Source organism: Athalia rosae, chromosome 2 (assembly GCF_917208135.1).
Source record: "Athalia rosae chromosome 2, iyAthRosa1.1, whole genome shotgun sequence".
Lineage (NCBI taxonomy): Eukaryota > Metazoa > Arthropoda > Insecta > Hymenoptera > Athaliidae > Athalia > Athalia rosae.
This window is the reverse complement of record NC_064027.1, coordinates 21,835,171-21,856,296: the sequence shown is the minus strand read 5'-3', so window position 1 is coordinate 21,856,296 and position 21,126 is coordinate 21,835,171. Positions and strand designations below refer to the sequence as shown.

General features: G+C 44.3%; 1 protein-coding gene across 3 annotated transcripts in view; it reads left to right on the top strand.

Moving 5' to 3' along the window:
* Positions 1–21,126, top strand: part of LOC105689477 (semaphorin-2A) — a 232,362-nt gene that overhangs the window by 104,599 nt on the left and 106,637 nt on the right. For 2 of the 3 annotated variants that reach the window (XR_007277198.1, XM_048651053.1), the window contains exon 1: positions 1,768–1,859. The exons of the other annotated variant lie outside the window; for it this stretch is intronic. Coding sequence is in view for 1 of the 2 variants with exons in the window: in XM_048651053.1 (XP_048507010.1) it covers positions 1,770–1,859 (90 nt within the window). In the remaining variant the exon portion in view is untranslated. Of the gene's footprint in view, positions 1–1,767; positions 1,860–21,126 lie in introns of those variants that run through there. 3 annotated transcript variants of the gene reach the window in all.

The following is a 21,126-nucleotide window of genomic DNA, read 5'->3' as shown; positions in this document are numbered from 1 at the left end:
TTCTTCAATCAATTTTATGCTGCATTTACACTGGAATCCTCACTAACGCTGTTCAAAGCAGTTCAAGTGCCATTATACGGGCCTAATTATTATTACCATGGAAATAGGGAAGACTTAATAATTGCGAAAATTATAATTACGCAAAGGCACGAGCATAAGCTTTCACGATTTTGAATCTCATTGAAATTCATGGACGGAAATTTCGTCCGTTCTTAAGAATTAGGTCTTCGGTTCGTTACGTCGCGCCCGTTGAAACACCGACAAAAATGTAATATTGTTGAAAAATATGAATCCGAAAAAGCATAATCAAAATACGTAAAGTTGACAAATTTTTGAGGACCTCGCGAACCATCACCACGACGGATAACAAAATTTGGCTTCCAAAAAAAGAGAATCTATTTTTCGTGTCGCTGGAAACTTTGGGGATATTTTTGTTTTCCGGTACCCAAACGGGTCGATTTCGGGCGTGAAACTTGAAATGGAAAAAACGGTGCTCAAAACACATCCGCTCCCCGATAAATATTAACGATTATTAACGAAAATGTGTGTTGGGTAAAAAAATTTCCTGCGGCTAATCGAAAGCTGGCGCACGTTCGTCAGTTCGTTGCGTGGTCAGACCGTAACCCCTCGAAATACAACAACTTTGAAAGTGTATAATTATAATTAATAAGAATTATGATAATAAACGTGTTTGGTTGAACTCCGTCTGGTTTTTGGCGAAACATCAGCTATACACGTATATATACATATATACTCTCCGGAGTCGGAATTCCAACCCTTATTCCACTGTTTCTGGCGTTTTCGTAACGAACCAACAGTTACCTTTCACGGGGGTAGAAAGGGTAGGTATAAGCGGGTTGAGGTTGAAATTTTGTATGCACGACGAAGCCAACTACGAGATCACGTACTACCCGGTGCCAAAAACCGTCGCTAGAACGGTCACGTGCCCTGCAGATTTGCTCCACTCGCATTTAAAACGTTCGAAACGTTTAAAACCGTCGTAGACCGAGACTATTAATACCATAAAACATTCCGAAACCATGATTATTTTCATTTTTATTCCTTTCCAGAACTTCCCATGTCGTTGCAAGATAAAATCCAATGCCGTAACGACCGACCTTCAAATTTTCAACAAAAACCAATCTAATTACCGATCCCAATTCCGGTTGAACGCCTTTGAAGTCCACCGCTCGCCTGGAAACTCATCGATTCACGTCAGTTTCATTCGGTTTGAAAACCTTGCGCGCAAGGTCGAAAGAATTTTCACCGATATCGAGCAGCTCGAAAAATTGGTTATCAAAGAGAAATATGTACGCACGCGTATGTGACGAAAAAATTACCGCGTTCGCTTCGTTAAGCAACGCAGCAAAGTTAACGACGCAGCGTAACTTCGTGCGTCTTAATTAGACCCGCCGCGTGCCCGTTTCATTGTAGCGCACGATTTTTCAAATTTTTTTTTCTTCACTCACACAAATCTCTAGAACCATTTCTTCGGCTTCTAATATCGTCGGCGCGTTGTTAATTATACACACTACATCTTGTAACCACGTGATAGCTTTTCATGCCGACTAAATTGGCCCGGTTCGGTTAACGTTCCGAAGAGTGAAGAAGAACGGTGTTCCAGTTGTGCGGCGATTAATTTTCTTCCTAAAAACGAAAGTATGTAATGATATAAAATTGAAAAAATTCTCAACAATTTGAACGATGTTCCTCGGAATGTACGCACAACGTCGTAACTGTACAACCTATTCTTGTCTTCTGTTTCAGGTATGAATAATAGTCGAGCTCGCAAAAACAGAGGGGGTCTTAACGTGGACCTAAACCCGAACCCGAACCTGCGACTGGTCGAAATAAAGCCGGTTAGTAATAATAATCCTTGAAAATTAGAAGCTTTTCGTTCTGACGCCGTTTCGAAGCTGCTGTAGGCATGGTACGTAAAGGGTGGGCCAAAATGTTTGGACGTTATTCAAAAACGAAACGAGAATCTTTTGTTTTTTGGATTTTTCTCGGACGAAATTTGCTTGGTGACCGGTCGAAGCGTTCGGGTTTTACGGTCGGTTCGAAAGAAACTGATTTCTCGTTTGACTTTTGTTTTTCCTTTTTTTTTTCATCCACCCCGTACACACCCTTCATACTCACACTTGTCGTTTAATCCGCTACCCCGTTTTCAGTAGGTAATATACCATACCCATACACACCACGTATGTTTCTTGTGGCTCTCTCGCGTGCCCTTATCCCCTGTACTTTTGGCGCTAATTTTAATATAAAGTTAGCAGTCCAGGCCAATTCCGCACGTTTATACCCAGAGAACCCCAGCAACGTTAACAGCTGTGTACTTACATTATACTTTCGCGTTGCATACGTATATACGTACGTTGTACATTGTATGATACACGCGTGTTACGCTCACGCGCGTGAATTATTTCCCAAAGGAACAGAATTTTTCATTCCCTTTTGTTTCTCTTTTTTAGTGACCACCTTTTTTTTTTTTTTTATACCTACGCGTGTATTCTTCGAATGAGATTCTAATTACGTTCAGATAAAAGCGAGATTTTTTTTCGCTCTAGGCAACGGGACAAAATTGACGACGAAATATCGACGAAAATTCGAAACAAGGAAAAGACCAACGACTTCGCTATTTTGGATTGTTTTTCAAATTCTCTTTCAGTCGTTAGAGTTGCGAAGAAATTCGAGATTCGTTTTTTTATAATCAAGTGAAAATCGCGACCAGGTTCAAACGATATAGATGGCGAATAGTTGCAAGTGTCAAAAGTATCCAACGCCGACGTTACATACATAAATATTATATGGGTTCGGTTCGTTGAGGCGTTTTAAAAATCCATCGTTGCGCGAAAACCGAATTCCCCAGATGGTGCAAAGCTCGCGAAGGGTGTCGCATCCCGTAGGGAAAAGAAACGAGAAAAAAGACTGGCTGGCTGGTAGCAGCAGCCAGTAGTGGCAGAAGCAGCAGAAGCAGCAGCAGCAGCAAGCAAAGCTGTTAAAAAGCGGTGAACCGTGAATTAAATTTTCACCTCACCTCTGCTTTCCTCCACTTTCAAGGCGGAAAAGTATGTATGAAGTATGCAAGAATTTATCAAGGGAGAGCTTTCCTTGTGTATATAATACGTTATAGTAAAATACTTTGTGTTCTGGAATCTCAAAACCTCATTTCTGCGAAAAAAAAGGATTATAATGCTCCTTTCTCTCTTTTTTTTCTGGGCTGGAGGGGGGGAGGGGGTGGGGGACGCGTATAATTTCTTTCTTCCTTTCCGCGCGCGTTTCTCTCGACGGGGCTGTCGGGGCGTTGAAATTCGGTGTGAAATTTGGGGATAAATCTGATGGTTCTCCGTTCCGCGGTATACATATCGGGGTTGAAAGCTGCGGTCGGGTACCATCCGAGGAATTAACGGTAGGAGAGGTTTTACAAATCCTCGACAAAGAGGAAGAGTATCGGGGGGATGAGGAGAAAGAGGAGTCGCTATACATACCGTTCTGGGTGTACAATAAGCCGTGGGTAAGTGCTTACAAATACCGTAAGCGCGAGGGATGGAAGCTAGGCCCCCCCTTCTCGCTCTCTTTTCTCTCTCTCTCTCTGTCTCTCCCTATTTTTTTTCGTGCCTTTTTCCCCTCCTTTTCCCTCCCCGGCGTCCCTTAGCCTCGTCGTGTCGCCCCCGTCTCGTCGCTTACGAAAAAAAAAAAAAGGAGAATAAAAGCAACGTCTATATCGTATTGCGACACGTCAGTGAACACACACGATGACGATATAATAAAGGGCTGAGAATCAGAAGGGGGGTACAACCCGCGAGAAAAGGTGGATGTTGCGTTGGAGGTGTTTTGAAATTATCGCAATCAATTATTGCGAAAGTGTTTCATCCTTTGGTACGTTACAATTAAAATACCAAAATTTAAGAGCTTTTTGTTTTCGTCCTCAGGAGCGCAAACCCTGTAAACACCCTTTCAGACATTAATACCTCCCCGCAACCCTTTACCGTCTGGGAGCAATATGTTAGACTAAAACAAAAGAGCACCATATGCCAAGAGAGCTTAGGGTGTGGTTAAGGGGTGTAAAGTCGTCTGAACCGCAACCACGATAGTCGGCTATTTTTTGTTTGTTTCCCAACAGTTTGGCTGGCTGATTCTCAATGCCGATGCACGTGGATCGGACGTGGCTGCATTTTTCATCTAAAAAATAAATAAGGCCATGAGACATTTTTTAACGTTATCATCTTTAGTCTCTCTTACCGAATGTCGGCTCAACGAACCGAAATACATAATCGAATAAATGTACGGACGTTTATTCATTCCTCGAAGAAAAGTGAGGCAAAACACCCTCAACTTCATTTTTGAGACTTTCAGATTAATTTTCGTTCGTTGGACATTTTTTCTTTTCCTTTTTTTATAATCAAACATTCGGAGGGGATTTTTCCTGCAATGTAAAGCCGAGAGCTTTCGGACATTTCGACGCTCAACTCATCACGTGTCGGATTCAGAATCCACGAAACTGTCGAAAGTATAAATTACATCGGCCTAATTGCAGCGAACGGTCGATACATGAAATTAAAGATCGAATCGTAACAGATGTAAGGTATCATTCGCGGAGTACGGTAGCACCTAATTGTGATTTTGAATTATATCCGAATCCGAGTGTAAACGGTGATTTGATTTATCACTCCACGATATTAGGTCGAAACGATCCGGGCAAGCAGTCACCAAACACTAACAATCCCCAATAAACGATAGCTCTCGCAACGACGGAAAAGCTCGACGAAATTTTACCGCCTGCACGATCGTGGGAACCGAATGTCGAAAATATTTTTTGAACGTACACTCGTGTCAAAGTCATTTTGCGGATTCGGGAAAGAGAGCCGTGCATAACAACAACGACTACCGATCGTTGTCCGAACGAGTAGCGAAAAGACCGGTTCATTTCGTACATCGAAAATAATAATTAATCCGGTTAACCGCCGACGCGGCATTTCACGTAAATTGGAAACGGCCAGCGAAGTACATAACTTCCAGCTACCGTTACATCTATGAAAGCTTACAATAGCACAAGCTGACCGACCAGCCGGCACCAAACAGCCTTGCGCTAGACACGACCTGAAATATTCATCGGAATGGTATTACTCGAGTGGTCGGATCCAACGAGAATTCCAAAGTCTGGTTTACCGAGCAGCTCATGGCTGTGGTTTGCGAAAATTCATGCTCTTCGGTCGTACTGACCGAGAAGACCCTCATTTCTTGCACGATTCGAACTTTGATTGCTAGTTGCGTTGGAATTAACGGCAAACACCCTGAACGATTTTCACGTTTTCTACCGAAAAATCGGCGTATTCGACAAAACTTTGAAAGAAATCGATCAACGCTCGATTCCGGAACTCGTACGACGGAGTTCGTTCATTCGGCGAGACGAGGGCGTCGTCCCCTTTTCATGCGAACCTTGTACCGTCGCGTCGTCCTCGTAGCTGTCCAGGTGGCGAACACCAAACAACGAGCGAGCCACCCAGAGTCGCGTGGAGGTTCAGAGGTCGTCCTTGATGTATGGGCTACCGGCAGTTTGCCGAGATGCGGTTTCCACCGAACCCGGAGCATAACCAGCACACGTACGGATTCTTGTTGGATACTGACCATCTCCGAACTCCTCTCCTCCTCCGAGCGTATATATATATATATCTATATCTATATACCTGTATACGGACCTTGTGTACGTGCACAAGCTCATGAGGTAGCTGCGTACATAGCCAATGTACGTACGTACATTTTGCCGCGGTCAAGCCAGTCGTCCACTCATTTGTGACCCCTTGTTCTCCCCTCTCTCTCTCTCTCTCTCTCTGTCTCCGTCTCTCCCCTTCCGCATATAGCGTACGTTTTCTCCCACCTCTCGGCGAGGCTCTGGCCAGTGACCACTCTATGTATACCCCGTTCCGTTCTGCCACGTCCAGTTCCCTCTTTTTCATCTGCCAGCAGAGCCAGACCACCCGACCCCCACCTCCGGCACTTCCCATCCAGTGCGGTCGCTGTCAGCCCGCGTTGAAGTGGTATAATGAAGTGCTGCAGTAAAATAGAAATTATATTCGCCAACCAAACCACTGGTGATGGCTGCAGATACCCCCCTTTGCTTGAACCGTGGAATAATTCACACGATCCGTATACTCCGCCTGTATATCCATCCATGGAATATATATATACGTATATGTATATATGTATATGTATATGTATATGTATATTATACGCACGTAGAGTATACAAAATATGTTCAACCTTTTATGCTCGTCGATTTATAGACAAACCTTTTCAACGTTACACGATATATGGTTCGTGAAGAAAATAAAAATAAAATCATTCACACTCCTCAAAATTACTTCTACGTTCGGAAGGGACGGAGAGTTCGTTTGTTTGTTTGTTTTCTTTTTCTTTTTTTTTTTTTGTCGCCAATTCAGCCGGTTAGCGGTATAAATAGAGCTTTCGGAATAGACGCTTTTTTGAAATATGATCCGCAGTAATTGGAATTAGTTTTTCCTTCTATACAATCAGTATGGTGAAGGATGCGGACGTCCTTCCGGAATCGGTCGGTAAATGATGGGATAAAGTTTCACCGTTCGAAATTCGTCACCAAACGATATCCCCGAGCTTTCGAATGATCGTTCGCATTTTGAAATATCGGTCGGTACGGGATATTTAATGGTCCGTAAAGATTTTTTGAAATTAAAACTTTCGGAATGTCCTTCAATTTTGATGATCGGTAGGTCACTGAACTTTGTAGTTTAACTTATCTCAATCATTCGACGACCAGAATTCAGAGCTTTTCGTAGCGAATCTTGGAGCTATGGAAAAATTTAGTTTTTCGCTTTTTCAGCGGGCTTCTGCAATGGTTATCCGAAGACATTAACTTGACCCTGACGCCTAGCGCATAGCGGTAAATGGTCGGTATATAAGTGGGCGAAAAGATTTATCGAGGATCTAAAATCGTGTCGCTTTTATACGAAGTAACTAGCTTATGGTATGGGAATTTTACTCGCGTCTGGGTTCGCTCGTTCCTCCTCTTCCAGCAGTTTAATTAAGAGCATCTCTTCCCTCGTCAATCCTCCGGACAGGTTATGAGTCTGGGTGATCTCAAACGACTCGGTGGCCAATCGTGAACCATCTCCAAAGCTGTAATAAGAGTAAACGACGGATGATATTGCACTTTTAGTCATACTCGGAGTGGCACGAGTCTGCTTCGCGAAAAGGAAGAGAGAGAGAGAGAGAGGAAGAGCGAGAGAGAAAGAAAAAAAAAAAAGCGAGAAATCCCGACACACCCGGCTAATGCGTGCACATTTCGGCAAATTGAACCGTGGTCGGGATTATCCTTAATGACGGGACTTTCGCGATTATTCTGATCCGAGAAAAAAAATTGATCTCATGTTATGATCTTCTCACTTTCGCTGATCCCTCTTATAACGGAGGTCGAAAATTAGACGCTGCGCTCTCTCCGACGAAAACGCATCGCTGATTTCCTGGAAAAGAATTTTTCCGATCGGAAAAACTGCAAGACAAAAACGAAAAAAAAACACCGTCATCGACGTTGTTCGCGAATCTTGTGTAACATCGCTGCTCGGATAGCAGCTGAGTTCGAAACAGCTGCTAGTTTACTTCGTAATTATTCAGCTCGGTTTTATAGTGTGTGGCCCTGTGTGTGCAAGTAGAAGTACATAAATACCTTTATACACACGCACATATCCCACAGACTCTATTTACATGCTCATCTCCAAGAGCTAACAGAGCTTTCAGCAAAGCCACTCGAGGTCTTCCATCTCCCTGCTGTGGAATCCTCGACTGACTCCCGTGTCCTGCACCGTCCGCCTCCCTTCTCTGCCCCACTTTGCATTAGATTGACATATATATATATATATATACACATATATATACACATATATATACACATCGCCGTGGATAGATGAATGGACATGGAAATTGTGCACACATAAAAGTCGATTAGCGGGGTAAAGAGACGAGAGAAACTACCGCTGTCCAAATAAAATGAAAAACCGACCGAGCGGGGTTTTCAAACTCGAGGGATAAACGTGCGCAGTCATACCCCACCAATTATCAAAGAAAATAACATTTTAGAGTCCTTTGGAATCGAAACGATAAACTCACGCTTCCTTTTTCTACCACCCCCTACTTTTTTTTTACGGTAATTTTAACGCCGAAAAATGCCAACGCTATGACGTGGCGTATATTCCGTCGTTGCGACAAGAGGAGTCCGCTTTATTCGGTGAGTATCGAAATAATCGGAAGCCTTCGATTGCTTTTTGGAACGATTCTTGAAAACTTCCCCCCCCCCCTCCAATTTGAACGCAACCATTTCGTTTACATTTTTGATTACAAACTATTTCGGCGGAAGCTTTCAATACTGTAACACGGTTACCGAATAGGTATTTGAGGGGCTAATTAAGGTCACGCTAATGACAGACGACACTGATTGGTCGACGCGGTAGAACTTTGATACGGACAATCGCGTCGTATTATTAGCGCCTGTTATCTAACTAACGAACTAAATTAACCCCCGCCGTGTGCCCGCTCGTTGCCGGGCTGTTGGCGGTGGATGAAAATGGCGAGGGAAAGGTGGGTATTCGGTATTGAAAACCGACGACCCAAACCCAAAGGGGTTGAAAAAAACTTCCCGAAACTCGAACGAACCCTTCGGAACCTCTCCGGGATCGAAGGGGGCGGAAGAGGGGGGGGGGGGGGGGGGGGAAGAGGTAAAAGGGGGCGTTGAATCAAAAAGCCGTGGAAAAAGAGAAAAAGATCATAATTTTTTTCTCCACATTATTCTCCGACTCCCCATATCGGATAATAAATAAGGTAATTCCATTTCGGAGCGCCACGTAGGTACACGCATCCTATATAAATTCTCACACAACGTTCCGACACTTGCTTCGCTCGTTGATGAAATCAGCCCTGAAAATTCGTTTTGGCAGAGGCGTTCAAAATCATCGAAGATAATTAAGGTTCGGTGTGGCGCCCCCCTCCCCCCTCCCCCCTCTTTTCCCTTCACCCGGTTCCCCGTGTCGCTTCGTTGGACGCGCAGCTTCGACCGAGAACACTCGCGTCCAGAGGGAGGGGGTTGAAAGGTTAATGCAGTTATGCCCCAGCCGAGACTGAAGCTCAGGTCCCGAACGGGCGGCTCTGTCGACACCGACGCGGCAAGGGTGCTTTAGTAAAATGGTTTGAAAATCTAATTATCAGCTATAGGTGCGGCGTAATGAATTGCTGCGTTATCTACGGGTACCTCGCCACCTCTTTTCGCTCGTTTTTTCCCCTCTTTTTTTTTTTTTTTTCATTTTTTTTCACATCATCTCCCCGCGACATTCCCCGACAGAATTTTTTTCCAACGCCCCCTTCCCCCCCACCCCCCCCGACTACGCGACTCGTAGAATTTCGTTTCGAAGCGATTTCGAAGCGATGACGTTTCGATGCCGGTGATTCGTTTCGTTTTTTTTTTTTTCTTTTTTTTTTCGAATTCGTCGATGACGTCCGGAGTTAGGGACTGCAGGGAAAAAATAGAGAGAAAACAAAAAAGTCAACTCCTTTTCTCTGGAGGGAAAATAAATGTTAGCTAACGTTGATTGCCGCGCGGTTACGCGTCGTCGGAGCTCGTGCTTTGATAGTGAGTGGATTAATCAAAGGGATTATCTTTATTATACCTATGGGGATCGAGCGGGGAGAGATTTTAACTGTCAACTTGATGTCAAAGTTAACTCTGAAACGTGCCTCGCGTCGCGTCACGTTGGCACAAATTCCTCCCCGTCTCTCTCGCTTTCGTATACGTATATATATAACTGGAACGAAATTGAATTAAATCGTCCAGCTCCCCGAAGAACGTCGAATTTAACTCCCCGTATAAATACACAAAAAGTGAGTGTCTTATGCCGACGTAAATGAAAAGGAAAAAGCTCGACGTCCTTTTAAAATACCCAGAATTTGTGGAACCTAACGTCGAATTGATCTTCGTGCGAAGGCGCGTTACTTTTCGTCACATTCTGAGAGGTGAGAAGATAGCTCGATGAAAAAATCTACAACATTACGAGTCTACAAGTCTGACATTAAATTTAAAGAATTCAAAACGGTGAACCGAATTGAAAAAACAAAAATGATCAGATGCAAAAATGGAACTCTGTACTCTCCGGATTTTTGAATCGCTGGTTACGAATTCGAAATTGAATTTTTCGAAAGCTATAGGTTATCAAGATCGATGGCGCTTGAAATTCGGTCGAACGTATTCGCGAAATCATGAGAATTGTCGGTGAAAAACCGTTTTCACGGCTTTTCTTCAAATTGAGAACAGTTTAATCCGTTTGAGGGTAGTTTTATCTTTATTTTTATTCCATAGTTTTGCGAGAGAATTACCAAGGATTCTAGAAACGTGCCGTTGTTATACCAGGAGTTTGCGTTCAGCGCGTGACTTGCAGAGATAGAATAGAATAGTTTACACAGAGAGAAGTAAAAAAAGGTAAAAACGAATCTTGTACGGTATAAAGTTGTTCGCGCAAAAGCGGAGCAGGGTACTAAAAACTAGAGAGAGAGAGAAAAAAAAAACAGAAACACAAAAAATAAAAAAAATAAAATAAAAAGAAAAAAGCCACCGAAAAGAGAAGAAAAGAAAAAATATAAAGAGGAGGGAAAAAAAAGTTGGGAACAAAAAGGGAAATAAAGACTAACTGGACGACGGGATCCGGGAACACCTCACGGCGGAAAATAAAGCATAAAGGTGCATTCTGCTTCGTTAGAGCTTCGCACAGTAATTCTACAAAGTGCAGAACGATACATATACCCCGTACCCCTCTTCTTCCTCACCTTTCCTTTCCCTCCCTATTTTCCTCTCATCTTTTCTCCGCTGTCCTCTTGACCCGCCAGTCTTTTCCACACCTCGCAAAAAGAAACCCCCTCGAAAAGCTTCTCTTGCAAAACTTTAAAGCGATATGGGCATCGTCATTTTTCATACCCCCATCCTCTACGGCTCGCCAAATTTTGCCTCCATTTTCAACGCGCCCGGTCATCATCGTCGAGCGACCGTCGCGCAACCGCTTATTTCGACCGTTTGAATTAACGTTCCATTCGTGGCAGCTTATTTCACGTCACGATACGGTGCATCCGCGGTTGATTTGTGCAAAATTTAACGGGTGTTCGTTAATTCACGTTCATCCGTCGCGTACGAGTTTACGGGTATTCCGTATTTATTCAGTCGTCTCTCTTTTTTGTTTCATTCACTTTTCGTATCCGCCGGACGAAGTTGGACTTTGATCGACGTTGGGAAACTGATTCGCGGAGTTGTTTCTGGCTCTTTTGTGTCGACAAACTATAAAATAGATTAACCCCTTGCCAAAAACGAGAGGAGTAGAAAGAGAGGAAGAATAGCAGAAAAAAAAAAAAAACAAAAAAAAACAAAACAACTTCGTGAAAAATTATCCCTATTATTGTTTTGGCAGATGTAACTGTATGAAAACTTTTGGAAGGTATCCAGACTGTAATCCCTTCTCTAAATATATCCACTTTATACCAACTTGGTCTTTTGCTCTAACAAACGGCTATTTCTGAATTCGCGCGACTTCCATGAACCAGTTTGGATATTCGGGCGTAATAAATTCGATGGCTCCGCGTCGAGTATCTCGGAAGTCTCGGTTCCATGCACTTTTTACGTCCTCCGTCATTCGGCATCGCGACAACCGTGTACTCTGGGCCACCGGCCAGAGTTCGACGTTCGGACGTCGTTCGAAGCTGAGAAAAATGGCGTTTGAAATCCGGAAAAAATCGGACATTTCGAATTCGATCTTCGAAACGGTCGTGATTTCTTAGGGCAGCGCCCGTCCCGGTAGGCGAATACATCCGTCGACCGACGAAGCGCGGTGGTTACGCCCTTCTGGTTCGCGGCTCTCGATATATAGATTTGATTCCGGATCACGACGGAGCGTAGAGACACTCGGTGTAATAAATTGAATGCGGTCATTCGGGCGAATAAGTGCCTTAAACCGCTCAGTTCTTGATCTGGGACTGTGAATTTAATTACTATTAATAATCTCCGGGCTCACCGTCCCATAAACGATCCGCGTGATGAAGGTTGTTATATGGCGGTGGTTCGGATCGGGCCTTGGGAACCGACGCACCACGTTCTGGATTATTTCTCCTCTCCGTCTCTGCGGCGGTGGCGCGTTGCAGAAATTTATCCCAGACCAGATATAGACGCCACCGACATTTTAGCGATATACCGCGAGACACGTTACGCGATCCAGACACTCCCGCGGGAAACGCCACCCTCTGTACGCCCATTATGACATCCTACTCCGAGGTCTAGATCCCCCCCCCCCCCCCTCCCCTTCCGACTACGCACCTTTTTCCATGGCTACCGTTCATGCCGATTATAATCATTCCCGAACCACCCGCGTAATCGGCGTCGGTGCCTACCGTGTTTGAAAAAAATCATTCCCCCGTATTGTTTTTATTCTCGTGCGGTGGCGCGGCAAGGGCGAAAATTGACGCGAGAGTTTCGAGAGACGGGGGCTGAAACGGTTTTCGTTTCGTCTTCGAAAAATCGGGATAAGTTTCCAGCCGCGTTGGCGATGAATTTTTTTCAAAAATCAAACGACAGCGTCTTTCTTCGGGCGACGAAAAATAGTCCGGGAGGATTCGTTGCCATCTCCGGTTTGTCATTGCCTTTTGATAATTGGCTGGTTTTCGTTCGTCCGTCCCGTTCGTATATATATATATATATATATATACGGTTTGCGCCAATTGAAATTTTAGATTAATTAATTCAACCACGGGACTTGGAAGCGGCAGCCTGGAAACTCAAATTATTCTCAGAGATTAGCGGTTTATAATATTATCATATCGTCAAATTAATTCAGATAGCCAATTTCGAAATCATCCTCTGAGTAAATATAATTAGAGACATGTATAATGCATATATATATGGATACGTGTGTGTGTTTTCCGAGCTTTTCAAATCCTTAATTCGAATATTAATAACACGAAGCGGTGGAAAATTGTTACTTTTTCCTCCACTTCTTTTTTTTTTCTCGCCAGATTAATTTTTGCCGTTTTATTCGTTAAACCGGAAGTAACGTGATACCCCGAAGTGTCAAGTGGATATTCGCATCTGGGAATTAGCAGGTTTCCCTATCGCGACGCAACGCGCGTGCACGAGCAGAAAAAAAAAAAAAGTGACGAGGTAATGTAAACGTTAAAATCAATATCAATATCGCGGAAAACCGCGACTCTTCAGCTGAATCCGTAGCTATCGATTACTTTGGAAAAATGACAGAAATAAATAGACGGATAACCAAAAACAAAACCAGAAAGAACGGCCGATTCGAACGTTAGGCGTCGATATCGCGATTAAATTTTTCATCCACAACGAATTAACGAATGGTTCCAATTAGCTAAAACGTTTGTAAATTCGTCGCGCGTAAAATAGTTCAACTGATGTATTCGGACCCTCCGTTTGACTAATCGAAAATTATTTTATGATCGGAGCTCTACTCCGCGCGCCTCTCGCGTTCATCCTTTCATCGTAGGGAGAAAGAGGGTAAAAATAGAGCGTTAACCGTACGGGGGGATGAACGGACGTTCGTGTTACGCGGCGCAAGTTGATGTCAAAGTTTCGGTGTTGGCGCTAGGAAACAAATTACAGCAGGGTAGAAACGGGCACTTCGGGATTAAACTGAGGTCAGACGGTATAACGATGGAATAATAGAGCGGAGAATGAGTCATAGGATATTATTCGCTTTCCCAAAAGGGAAATTCCAGACGGAATACTGCCAACAAAATGGTGCGATGAAAGTTTGAAAAAAAAAAAAGAAAAAGGAGACGAAGGGCGTGTTACGCAGAAGTCGATAATTTCTCCTCCTTTTTTTCTTTTTTTTTTTCTGCTTTGAAAAATAATTTATGGTGGGGAGAAATATATTCGGAGTAGAAATATTATGGTGGAAATTTTAATGGGACAGTTTACCGCCTCAATGGCACGAGTAAAATTTTCCGGGTATATAACGTACAGCTGATATATACGATGACGGTAAATAAGAAAATGAAACCATATTACACGGTGCCGGTTTAGCGTTGGATCGTTTACAGCGTCATTAACGAATTACGGTGATGGTAAAATTGAGACAAACGACACCGTATGTCTGCCGTACACGTGTATATCATATAAGTGTGTGTGTGTGTGTGTGTGAAGATTTATAGACGATATTTGATACGCACTTTTAGCCGAGACAAGATTTTACCAGAACCGGATTGTCCGCGGTGATTACTTTTTTACGTGGTTCCTTTTTTGCCGTGCTCGAATCAACTGTTCGCGGAAAATACTCGAAAATGGACGAGCAATTTTAGCGGAGAGTTCAATTCAAAATTTGCACAATCATTTATCCTCGTGCGTTCAGTTTTTATTCGGGCGTTAAGGGGTGATTTTTGTACAGCGTTTCGTCGAGCTTGCGGATTATCGAAAATATTGTCGCTTCAATTTTTTCCCCCGTTCGAATCAATTGATAATTACATTCAGTTACCGAATCGTCTCATCGACTGAGCGGGCTGAGCCGTGATGTTTTTGGATAAAGAGCTTTCGCAGTGAGGAGCTTTGATATCTTTGGGAAACGGTGAGGTTCGAAAGTTGGGAGCTTTATTCCCGGGCTAACGAATAGTCTGGAGGAACACAGATGGATCGAGCTTGGAGAGAAAGATATCGTGGGCGTGAATGGTCTGAGAAAAGCCCAGAAGCACAAAGCTTCCCAAAAAAGGCGATTGAAAGAACCGGGGCTGCGGTATACGGAGAAAAAAAAAAAACTAACCAAGTAGAAAAAGAACTTTAAGGAGATGAGAAACGGAGAAACAACTAAGTGCTGAAAAAGAATCAGGGATCGAAAGCTCGCAACTGAGCAACAAACAAAAGCATCCCTCATATGATTCCCGGTTGGAATCTGGAGAGTTCCTCTCCCCATCGCCATCGAAATCGTGTTAATACTCATCCGATTCTTGTTTGCTTAGGTGTATCTGTGTATCGATGAATTTTTTCGTTACTTGATTTCCTTTGTAGCGAAGAGGGATCTCGTACGGAAAATAAAAAGTTATCGATACGAATGATTGTGGAGGGAATGAAAATAGCCAATAACATTTTTCATCGAGTCGAATCGGTATAGCCGTACAACTCTTCATAAATGTATCATACATATATAGGTTGGAATGAAGTGCTCAGAGGCAATCAAATTATATTCCCAATGCAATCAACTTTATGAAAATAAAATAAAAATGAAGGGGAAATAAAAGAAGGAGAAATCTGGGATTAGCTTCAAAGTAGCTCGTGCCGGGTACCCCGGAGAAGAGTGGACTGAAATATCGCAAGTAAATCTCGAATATGAAGAGATTTATAATCCACGTTGGAGGAATGTTGATAATTTTAGATTACATTTGAATATTTTTTTCTCTTTCTCTCTTTTTTTTTTTTTTTTTTTTGTGTTTTCTTCTTCTTCTTCTTTTATTTCGATGTTTTTGTTGCTTCGATTCGAGTTCCGCACTTAATTACTTCTACGTCGGAGCTCCGTTTTTCCCTTGCTTTTTTCCGTACCGTTTTTTTCATTATCACGGTCTATCCATACCTGGCGTTTTAATCGAGTCGTTGAAATTTACCGCTCACGTATCCGCCGGCGAGAAACAAAGAAGACCGGTAAGCTCAGTTTTAGTTTATGCAGATTTAACTTCATGCCATCATCCGAAATCCACCGGATTACCACTAATACGTATCCAAAACCCACGCCGCACCGTATTTTCATCTTTATACATTTTATTCCAACTGTACCCAACGGCAGAAAGGTTTTATATATTAAACGCTTTTCACGATCTACCAGAAAACCCCTCGCGCGCGATTAAAACAACCGAATTACCCTACCCTTCGGCCGCTTCGCTTACCTCGGAACCCCGGAAAATTTCATCAGCCTCCGATAATAAGGAGAAAATTTACGGACCCGGTGTATCAAAATCAGGAGGATGAAAACTATTTCCCTTAAAGCTTTTTTTTTTCTTTTTTTCTCAGCTATTTCGGTGTAGCGGTAAATAATATTTGGATGCGATAATTAAAAACTTGGCAAGCATTCAATATTCCAGCTATAGCCGCGCGCTCTGGATGTATGATATTCCGCGGAGCTCGAGAATTTCGAGTGCTTTATACGTAACCCCTGACGCTGCCAACAAACCCACTGGACTAATGGAAAGGTCCTTCTCCATAAGCCCTAGCTCTCGGGGTCCGACGAATAGCGCAATAAAGACTCCCTGATTATGATTAACAAGAATCTACATTAGTCGAGGTCTAATTAAATTACCGGCCCTCTCCCTCTCCCTCTCCCACCTCCCACCTCCCACCTCCCACCTCCCTCTTCACTGCTGCAGTGCCTCGACGATACCGCTACCCGCTGTGTACAACGCCGCCACGTTTGAACGTTAATTACACCCCCGCAACGCCGAGGCTCGAGGAGAGAAAAAATTTCAAACGCGCGCACGCGGCGGTCGTTGTTGTATATATGTATACGTCGGCGTTGAAATTTGAAAATCGAAAGAAAATCGATGAAAATTATAAAAAAAAACCGGGATACAGAACCTCCGCGTAAACGCGTTACGAACGTTTCGAAAGCACCGACGCGTCGTTTCGAATGAAAAATCAAAAATCGAGCGGAGTCCGAGGGGGGGGAGGGGGGGAGGTGGCGGGTGGCGGGAGGTTGAAGGGAGTGTTTTAGTTTTAAGTGGCGCCCTGATAATCAAAACCGCTGGGCTTTTAGCGATAATGGACAAGTGGAGGAAGAGACGACTAGACGTGTCGACCAAACCAAAACCCAGAGTGTTCTCCCGGTTCGATGTTACTCCTTCGCGTAGCGCGGCTACGAGCAGCTTCATGTCTCTAACCAACTAACTAACCTGGAAGTACATACGTGATATCTATGCACATATGTATCGTATACATACCTTATACATACACAACGTCCATAATATACGGACTATGCTCTAACTGAATTACACTATCAGCCCGTGTATTTCCCGCTACCTGCTACCATTACGTCACAAGTTCGCGGCGGGTGTAGGTAATTCCGAAGAGTCCCCCGCCATCCCTCGGAATCACCGGCGCTCGTGATTTCATCGAGAACTCGGGGACTTTGAGCCCATCGTTAATTCGAAGCCGTATCTCTCGTCTTTTCATACCTCACAGTTGTATCGTCGAGAGCTCGCGAATCGGTTTTCCCCGTTCCTCACGTGATTCCCGAATCTAATTCGTGGCGGAAAAAGGATCGCGTCGAACGTCGGTCCCCTTGTCTTTCGACCTTCGTCCCGCGTATTCCGAGATCGCTCACGGTCGCCGCGCGGCAGGCTGCCGGTTTTTTTTTTTTTTTCTCCAAACACGCCTCGACTTCAACCGGTCCCGTAGCTTTTAGAAAACTTCAAAGAGTCCCGCGGAGGATAAGAGCCTGATCGGTCTGCGAGAAAATAGGAAGCGGCGCCGCACGGTGACCCAGCTGAGCCTTTTCCTCCCCGAGTCGCGAGCCCGCGAGAGGAGTGGAAAAAGTTGACTCCGGTTGTGCGCTCCCCCGAACCGTCACGAATCCATTCGAACCTTCGACGAGAAGCTGCAGTTCGGAACCTTCGGACGCTCGGTCGTCCATCGGTAGGAGAAGGGAACTGTAAGGGAAGTGTAAGCGAGCCACCGCATAATCTACCCTTGGAAAATATCCTCGCCCTTTTTTTTTATCCGCGACAAAGGGCTGGCCAAAGTAGAGGAAAGCTTTGAGAAAAATTGGAGGAGGGGGGTGAGGAGGGGGGACGGGGCGGTGGTCGGAGCTTGCAGCTGCATCAATTGCATTGTTGCTTTAGCCGGTGCGACGCGGTCCGGAATGGGAAAAGCTCCCGAGGAAAAAATAAATAGGGAAAAACCTTGACTACAGTTTGGCGTACGTATGTACGAGCGTACCCCGTACGTGTTCGTTCGTAGTCGAGTACAGGCACTTGTGTACCACCTTATACCGCGACGGTGTTCGCGCGAAATTCAGTCACTTTGGACGACCTAGCTTTTCCCGGTTCTTGATCAAAGGAAACCGTGCTTTATACTCGGCACCTAAGGGGATGTCGTATACCTAAACGTAGACGTACGTACACGTACCGACGATGACGACGAAATAACTAATTTCTATCAAACTCCTTTCCACTTAATTTAAACGTCGCGTGCTTCGAAAGGACGCCGACTACAAGGACGCGCGTTACGCTTTGACGACCGCGCGAGGTTCGCCACCTCCGAAAATTTTGCGGGTGTAAGTAAGAAGAAAAAAAATGTCGCGTCGAGCTTTTCGAACGCTCGAAGAAACAGATCGGATTATCGAAAAATTTTTGATGCCAAGAAAATCTCGGAACGTCTATACGGCCCTCGAAGAGCATAAATATTGATCTTGTCCACCGCAGACTGAAGCACACTCGAGGAAAACTAGAGGCTCTTACACGGTATTTTTATACCGAAAGTTACGAGTGGTCGAGCCGCGCGCGGCACTGCGAAACACGAGAGGATCGCCGAACGGTCGAATGCGAGTAAATAAGCTGGCGATTTTCATTTCTATTTCCAACGGATTGTTTGAAAAAATATCATCGGTCCGCCCTCGTCGTGTTCCCGGGCGATTGAATTCGACGTTGTTCGAACAAGGGAATCTAATTTCTGTAGGAATTGACAGCGGCGGTGGATTTTCCGGTAATGTTTTACCCGGAGCCGGATACCCAACTGCGGAACTACGAATCCGACGGACCTCTATGCTGCACGCCGCATGCTTCAGCGGTCCAATTAACGAACCGAGAGTCGCTCGTCCTTCGCCAATTTCTCAGTCTGCAAGCACCTAAAAGGACCGGGGGGGATCAGGAGCAAGGAAGCCGCTAATACGCCCTCAGTTCAGGGCGGATTAAGCCCAGATTATCGCGGACTTCAACCTACAGATTCGCGTCGATCCGTCAGAGGCGGCTTGCTTTCGTCGTGGCCGAGTATTTTCTCCCCTACCTCCCCCGCCGGCGAGACTCGGCGAAAAAATGTTGCTCGTTTTTTTTTTGGACGATCGCGGTCGCGTACCGACGTCGGGTCAGTTTTGGTCGGGATTGATTAAGCGACGTTCCGATTTCGGTGATACGTATAGCGAGCGGATTTCCCACCACGTCGTTGAATACCTCTTGAAATAGATAGGAATATCGAGCTCGCTCTGTAGTTAAACCCAAGTAGCTAAATCCTCGACGCGATCCCGATGTGGCTTTGAACTCGAGAGAACCGCGTGTGCAAATCACCGGCGCCATCGGGGATCCAACGGTGTGTAATCGTACGGGAGAATAGCCCATCCAATCTAGACACAAGTTTCCGATTATGCCCGATCCGATAGATGCTCTGATTGAGGAAAGCACCGCGACGAGATCTGGTTAGAAATGCAGTCGATGATTCAACGGTAATTGTTGTCCGCTACCACGCGTCGTCGTACTCGGCTGCGTAATCTCTTGACCTCACCCGAACCACCGGAACCATTGACGAAAGTTTACCTCCAAAAAACCGACTTTTTTAAGGCTTTCGAAAACTTCGAATAACCTGCATGAAAATTTTCTCGTTTGAACAAAATTATGATCGAATGCGTTCATCTTTCGTTTGCATTGTAAAATCAGCCGGTATATCTTGACGAAAAAATTGAAAAGAAATCGTTAGATTCTATAGAATCATGAAACGAAGAAGGCAGGAACCGGTTGCTCCACCTCGAGACTAATAGCCGACATCTTCTGTCTTCCCTGTGAAACCAATTTCAACTTATACCGTGTACGGTACGCGGATAGAAATCTGGCTGCACATCTCTCGACCGTTCCGATTTCCAATAATTAATCCGCGACTTGATCTTATCAGCCTTTTCTGTATGCCCTTTATATTCACCTTGTCATTATCCATCAGCTAATAGAGTTACATCCGATAACTGAGTGCATTTTCTTTTTCTTTTTTTTTTTCAACGTGAACGAAACGACCGTTTTTCATTTCTTCAAAACTAGAATATTTTCAAATCGATCCGCACCATCGACGAATCGAGTAATCCTCAGTGCTCGGTATTCGCGTGTATCGAAGCGTCATTTTTGTTCAATTTCTTTTCGTTTTCTTTTTTTTTTTTTTTTTTGTCGCGAACATATTACGTGTACACGTTATACACTACCATATACTCGTGTATTTTTTGCGCCGTTCTCTCTTTGTGCCCGGAGAAGATCTTCCCTGAAAGTTCATCTCTTGGGACCGGATATGACTGGCCCGCGAAGGCGAGCCACTAACTTCTGCTCGAGAGAATCGCAAGTGATCATTTATCTCGTTCAAAACTTTCTCAGTGCAGGACATACTTCGACGCTCCAGCTACTTCCACCGTCCCCTCGCCTCGCCTCTCTGCGTTCCAAGACCGAGATTAAAGGTTTCTTTGTTTTCAACTCACCTCCTTTATACCCCTCCGCCGGCATTGCCCCTTCCGTGAAGTACTACCATGCACCAAAGTAAGTCTTGTTCTCGTCCCTTCCGCGCCCCTCATTTTTATTGCCCGACACGTTCCTCGTCTTACCTTCGACTCTTTTCTCGTTTTTTTTTTGTTTTTTTTTTTTTTTCCGACGTTTCTTGTTTCTTCCGATTCTTTACTTTGCGTATCTTCAAAAGCTCCGGGTGACGTCAATGTCCTATACATCTAGATTCTCCTTTTTGGAAGAGCTTTTGTTTCATCCGATAATGCGACGTGAATACTACCGGCTAACATGACTCCGAATTTTTGGATTTACACCAAAATTTTGTAATTTTTGAGTTTGCAGAAAGCTACCGAATCTTTCGAGCAATCGAATGTTCGTCGGAGTTCTTTGAGGAGTTGGAAAATAACGATCTTTAAAAATTACTGGACAGCATCGAAGCTTAGGAAGGTTGTTACTGCACATTATGAAACTTGAAGTTGAATCGGAAAACGTGAGACCCAAAGTCCGAAATAATTGCGAAGTTGCCAACGGTGACTGTTTCCGGATATTTTTGAGCGATGAACGAAGTGTTCGAGTCATGTGTCACTGTCTGTAATATTTATCCGTATATTTCTT